We start from the raw sequence: 6,266 nt of genomic DNA on the forward strand, positions 1-6,266 counted from the left end.
GGCTCCCAAAGCACACAGTAGAAGAGAAAGCTATACAGAGGGTCCGGAAGGGCAAACAGAATACCCAGCATGCTGTCATCCAAGAAGTAAATGCCAAGGCAGAGTTAAACATGCAGGGATCCTATTAGGGACAGTGCCTGGGGACCAAGGACAAGGAGGAGACATTTCTGAGGGGAAGGCATTTTCACAGGGGAGACTTAGGAGGTCAAGGGGAAACTCAGGCGGTAATGGGGAGCCAGTGAAGGTTTTGATCAGGAAGGGCAGCTCCCTGGAGCTGAGGCGAGGGGGTTAAGCCTGTGGATGCTGGGCCCCAGCAGGCTGGGTTCCAATCCCAGCCCTACCATCCATTAGGTGTGTGACCTTGAAGGAGACACTTGGCCTCGCTCTGCTTTGGCGTCTCTGTCTATAAAGTAGAGAAGATTAAAGGGGTCCGTGTGTGCAAACGCTCAAGACGAGTGACAGTTAGAGGCACGTGAAGCCATGCCTTGCTTCACTCCAGGGAAACTGAGGCCCAGAAGAGAAGGGACTATAAGGTAGGGCTCCAGACTCCTGGTCCACTGCTCACACCCCACCAGGGAAGCTGTTAGGACGAGGAAGGGAGCTGGAGGGAACTGGGAGAGTGTACCTACCCTCTGTGGGTCAGTGGGAAGGAAGGCTGAAGGAAGCCCCCTGTACCACCTTGCAGTCTCAGACAGGTTCAGCAAGGTTATGGGGATTCTACAAGCCAAGACGGCCCTAGGTCTGCCTTAGTATCCTTGTTGCGCTCACCATTGGCTGTTAGCAACGGGTGGGAGGTGTGGCCCCGGGCGCAAACACAGGAAGGATTTCAGAGCCAGAGCCAGGCAGCGAGGCCCTTGTTCAAGTCTACCCCCGTAGCTGGAGGTCCGGGAGGAACATGGTGATGGCTGCCACAGGGCACCAAAGCAGAAGCAGCAAGGAGGCTGGTTAGGAAGCCACTGCTGTCAACCAGGCTGTGGGGGGATAGCTGTCCACCAGGTGGGAGCCCTGGAGGTGGTAGGACTGGGTCAGAGGTCAGACTGGGGATATATCTTAGAGGTAGAGCCCACGGTCCTTGCTGAAGAAGGGTGTGAAGTGAGGGGCAGGAGGCACTGGCGGGACAGCAAGGCTTTAGGCGCGAGCCGCTGGCTGCGTTTATGGAGCTGAAGGACACTGGCGGGGGTGGGGGTGACACGTGTAGAAATGAAGAGTTTGTCTTTGGCCATGTTATATCTGATGTGCCAGTTTAGCCATCCAGGTGAAGATGCAAAGTGGCGGTTGTATGTGCAAATCTGAGATCAGGAAAGCGAGCGGGCTCTATAAAGCAGTTGGTAAATAGAAATGTGGGAGTTGTCTGTGTGTAGATGGCGTTTTAAACCATGAGACTGAAGGAGATCCCCCTAAGGAGTGAAGGATCTGAAGAAGGGAAGAGGGCCAAAGATGGAACATTCTGGAACACTCACAAAAACAGAATGCTGTGGAACACTCTGGAACTAGCCCGATTAGTGGGATAGGACTGTGAGAGGTGGGACCCAGAACAGGTGTATTTTGACAAAGGGACACAAAGGTAAGGTTTGTGTGGAGAGTTGGCCCATGGGCAGTTGGGCAGCCTGTCTCCTTAACCAGACATGACCTCTTGGGTGCCCCCAACACCCACTGGCAAGGTCTCTCCAACTCTACCCACCCGCCCTAGAGCTGCATCGATTGGAACCGGGAGGTGCTGAAGCGGGAACTGGGCCTGACCGAGCGGGACATCATCGACATCCCCCAGCTCTTCAAGACTGAGAGGAGAAAGGCGGTGGCCTTCTTCCCTGACTTGGTGAGGCCACTGTTTGTGACTTAAATCTGTTTCGCCAAATTAGGCTCCAAGCTTCTCCCCAGAAGGGCAAGACATTTGGTCATTGCCATGTTTGGGATTGTGGTGGCTGGTGGGGGTGGCAGAGAGAATCAGGGGTCCCATGATGGGCAGTGGACAGGCTTCTAGGTGGCTGACTGTCCCGGTCACTATGGAAGTCTCATTGGCCGAGCCCTTTGCTCAAAGGCCACCAGGGAAGGGCACTTCCCTTCCCCCAGGGACCCCCTTGATATTCATGGAGTGAAGCAATGACCACATACGGATGTGGGCACACAGCCCGCAGTATCAGCTGGGAGCTTGGACATCCCTTGTGCTCCCTCTGTCCCAAGCTCATAGCTGTTCACCCATCCCGCATATATTTAGGGTACACTGTCAGAAAAATGATTAAGGCTGCTCCCTGCTTTCAAGGAGTTTCCACTCTAATCTAGTGCGAGGGAAACTCTCTTCACCTCCTTTAGGGTGTGTCCCACTCAACCATCTCTTTTGTATAATAAAGTCGTGTGGTATTTGAGAGGTGGGACAAAGCACTTCCAGCCTGAGAGGTTGGACTGAAGATCCAAGAAGCCTTCATGGATGAAATGGCCTTTGGCTGAGGCCTGAGGGCTTTTCCTCTGGAATACCTGCATTACTGGGGCCCCACCCCATGGGTTCTCATTCAGCAGATGGCGCTGAGGCTGCTCTCTGAGGACCACACTTATGAGTAGCAGTACTTAGATGACCCAACTCTCCTCCTCTCCCCTCCTCCAGCCCCTCTTCACCTCCGCCCCCAAGAGGAACTCATCTTGCCCACCATCAGAGCCTTACAGGGAGGCTGTCCACACCACCATTGCTTCATCCCATTTCCCTTCCCCTTTCTGGCTAACCTTTTGTCCTCCTCAATTTCCCCATTTGCAAAACTCGGTTTCCCCTCCTCTTTTCATTCCCCTTCCTTCCTGCATGTTTAAGGCGGATCTGCAGTTATGTAAGTGCCTCCAGTGTTTACAGGAAACAGGGCCACCCGAGCCAGCTTTAGCCAGAGCCGGAGGTTTAACGCCCATAGCCACACGCAGATACAGACATAGGCAGAGCGCCACTGGACCGGCCCACTCTGTCAACTTCAAATGCCGCAGAGAGAGAGAGAATCTGATTGGTCCAGCTTGGGTCAGATGTCCGCCCTGGTCCAATCAGCTACAACCTAGGAAGTTGGGATTCTGCAGCACAAACATGGCGGCCAGCACGGTCTGCCCGTAAGGAGGGCCATCACCAGAGAAATCAGCTGGCCCTAGCTGTGTGGTTGCTCCCATGGGATGGCACAGCTGGCTGGAGTCTCACCAGCCCACGTGCCTCTCCCACTGCGTACAAGTATGCGGAGCTGTTTTCAGGGCTGCCCGCAAGTCAGACGCCGGTCCTGCCAGGTGTGGCGCAGGTGTTGAGGCGGAGCTGATGATGAAGTCCTGCCCCTGAGCTGGGACCCCACTTCTTTGCAGGTGAACATGCTGGTGCTGGGCAAGCACCTGGGCATCCCCAAGCCGTTCGGGCCCGTCATCAATGGCCGCTGCTGCCTGGAGGAGAAGGTGCGGTCCCTGCTCGAGCCGCTGGGCCTCCACTGCACCTTCATCGACGACTTCACCCCCTACCACATGCTGCACGGGGAGGTGCACTGCGGCACCAACGTGCGCCGGCAGCCCTTCTCCTTCAAGTGGTGGAACATGGTGCCCTGAGCGCTCCCCTCCCCCGCCCCGTGACCCTCTCCCCCTGGGGCAGGACATCCACCGGCCCTGAACAATAAGCATCAAGAGACCCCAAAGTTCCAGATAGCACACTGAGGGTGACTGTCTCCCTCAGAAGCCTTTTCCCTAGAAGTGTTCCCACCTCACTTGCAACCCATTTGGTTCTCAGACTTGGTTCTTGTTGGCCTCCCAAGAAGAAAGGCCTCACTTCTTGTGGCTTCTCTTGAGGATCAACATGACCCATGGGGACTCCTCTAAACTTCCCCCTTCCCATCCCCAAATCCTCTGTTTGGGATCTGATTTACTTCGGGGTCTAGAAACATCCAGGCATCTCATCTGCCATCTTGGCCTTTGTGTCCTAATGGAGGAAGGACCCACAATTCTGCTTGGGTCTGATTGCCTCTTACTCTGCAGTCCAACAGCCTTAAAGTCAGATCCCTCCACCCGGGAGAGAGTCTACCCATAGCTTCCCCCAGAGAGAAGGAGGTGGGGGGTCCATGTAGATCAAGGTTGGATCATCAGTCTACCTGCCAAGTTTCTGACCAGATGCTGAACCCTCTACCCCACCCTGTGCCCAGCATGAGCTTTCATATAATTGGTCCTTTCTAGATGTGTGTTGAAGGAATAACTGTTGGCCCTTAACCTTATAAATGCCCCATCATCTGACATTCAGAAACCTGGCTTTATCCAAAAACCTCCAGGAATTTCCTGGAGAAGAAAGTATGTGGGGAATTCTTGGATTTGGGGAAGCCTGTGGGTGCAAGGGTGAACGATGTCCTTCATAACGCATAGGATGCTTCCTTGGCCCCAGACCTCTCTCTGCAGGAAGGGAGACCCCTGGCAGAATCATTCCTAGGCTTTCTGTTCCCCTCTGGTCCACATTTCCATGTCCTGCTACACTTCAGGAGAGGGGGCCCAGAGGGGCAGATCTACCTAGACAGCTCGCAATGGGCCAGCTCTAGGAATGAACTGCTCTGAGTGCCAGGGGAGGGGATGAGAGGTGGGAGGTTTCCTCCAAGTGTGTGCCAGTTACACATGTGTTCTGTGTGGGTCCAGCTGGGTGTCTATCACTGGCTAATAAATCTACAGCAACACGAATGGTTTGGGTCTAATTTGGGCCCTTTGGGATTAGAACGTGACCGAATGGAGGAGTTGTTTGCAGCTGAAGCATATGCTTGCCTGGCCCCTGAAGAATTTGGGGCGGACAGGCCCAGATTTTGGTGAGATGGTGAGGCGGTGCTGCATGGGCCGCAGGATGAGTTAGGGCTGCCAAGGGCAGTTGTGGTGATATAACCACACAGATGCAAGCCCAGGGGTCAAGGGCCAGGCCGCCAGGGCCAAGTGAGCATGGCAGGGCGAGGGTCTGGGCTGTGGCCGGAAGGTTGCATCGTGAGTGTCGCAATGGGGGAAGCCGAGGTGTGTGGAACATGGGGCGCCTGCAGTGTTCCCTTCTCAGCATCCTCCTTCCTGCCCGTGGGAGGCCCCGGGCACCCCATAAAAGCCCAGGTGGGCTTGCTCCAGAGCCTTAGGAAATCACGCCCTCTGCTTGGTTCCCTTCCAGCCCCCACCAAGGTGCAAAACAGAAACACAATCAGACCGGCCCCAGGACTGGGTTGCTTCTGGGTGCTTAGAGAAGGTGCTGCAGCCTCTCCCCCAAGCCCCCTCTTTACCACGATTTACTTCGATTCTCTGGACCAGACTCCCAATGCCCCTACGTGGCCAGATTTTATCAAACTAAGCCCACCTCCCAGGGAAGCTGGCCCAAATGATGATGAGAAAAATCCTATTTTTTGCAAGGGTTTGTGGTGGGGAATGGGACTTTCTAGAAGCCAAGTGCAGAAAATCAAGAGAACTGGGATGAGTTTGCAAGCAGGCTTTTCTCTCCACCCCCCCACCCCACCCCCATGCCTTCAGGCCTGACCCAACAGAAAGCCTTGGAAACTTCTCGCTTCTCCAGTTTGCTTCCTGTGCTTTAGGCTGGGGTGGGTGGCACCATGAGCAGCCCCAGGAGCCTGACCCCCATGCAGAGAGGAAACAAAAAAAGCTCTCGTGTGGGCCACCAACGACGGCGCTCACCTGTCCACACCAGGAAGGATAGAGCTGGTGTATCTCTTGCCCACTACTGCTGTCCCAAATGACCAGAAACGTAGTGGCTTAACACAACACGGATTTATTATCTTATAGTCTGGAGGTCTGAAGTCTGAAATGGGTCTCTCTAAGCTAACATCAGGTATCAGAAGAGCTGTGTTGCTTCTGAAGGCTTTAGAGGAGAATCTGTGCTCTTGCCTTTCCAGCTTCTAGAAGCCCCCCGCATTTCTTGGCCAGTAACCTCTTTTTCCTCCATCTTCAATGCCGGCAACATGGCCTCTCCAGCTATTTCTCTGACTCCTCTGGCTGCCTCTCCCACTTCTAAGGACCCTTGTGATTACATTGGGCCCACCCAGATAAGCCAGGATGATTGGCCACCTCTGGGTCAGCTGATTCAAAACCTCAATTCCACCTGCAACATTGATTCCCCTTGTCCATGTGAAATAACATGGTCACAGGTTCTGGGGATTAGGATGCAGACATCTTTGGGGGGCGGAGGGAGCATTATTCTGCCTACCACGGCCAGCCAGACTCCCCGACTGGGCTTTCTGGTCTCCACGAGCTGGAGCACCCATGGCCCCTCTGAAATCCAGCTCGGCTCCTCGATGAGTGTCATG

General features: G+C 54.7%; 1 protein-coding gene across 1 annotated transcript in view; it reads left to right on the top strand.

The window, feature by feature from the left end:
• PADI3 (peptidyl arginine deiminase 3) overlaps positions 1-4,655 on the top strand; it is a 29,831-nt gene extending 25,176 nt beyond the window's left edge. Inside the window, exons 15-16 of the mRNA XM_002924019.4 lie at positions 1,691-1,816; positions 3,319-4,655. Coding sequence (XP_002924065.2) covers positions 1,691-1,816; positions 3,319-3,552 — 360 coding nt within the window. The 3' untranslated portion in view covers positions 3,553-4,655. The remainder of the gene's footprint in view (positions 1-1,690; positions 1,817-3,318) is intronic.
• The last annotated feature ends 1,611 nt before the right edge of the window (positions 4,656-6,266 follow it).

The sequence above is a fragment of the Ailuropoda melanoleuca genome, chromosome 11 (genome assembly GCF_002007445.2).
Source record: "Ailuropoda melanoleuca isolate Jingjing chromosome 11, ASM200744v2, whole genome shotgun sequence".
NCBI lineage: Eukaryota > Metazoa > Chordata > Mammalia > Carnivora > Ursidae > Ailuropoda > Ailuropoda melanoleuca.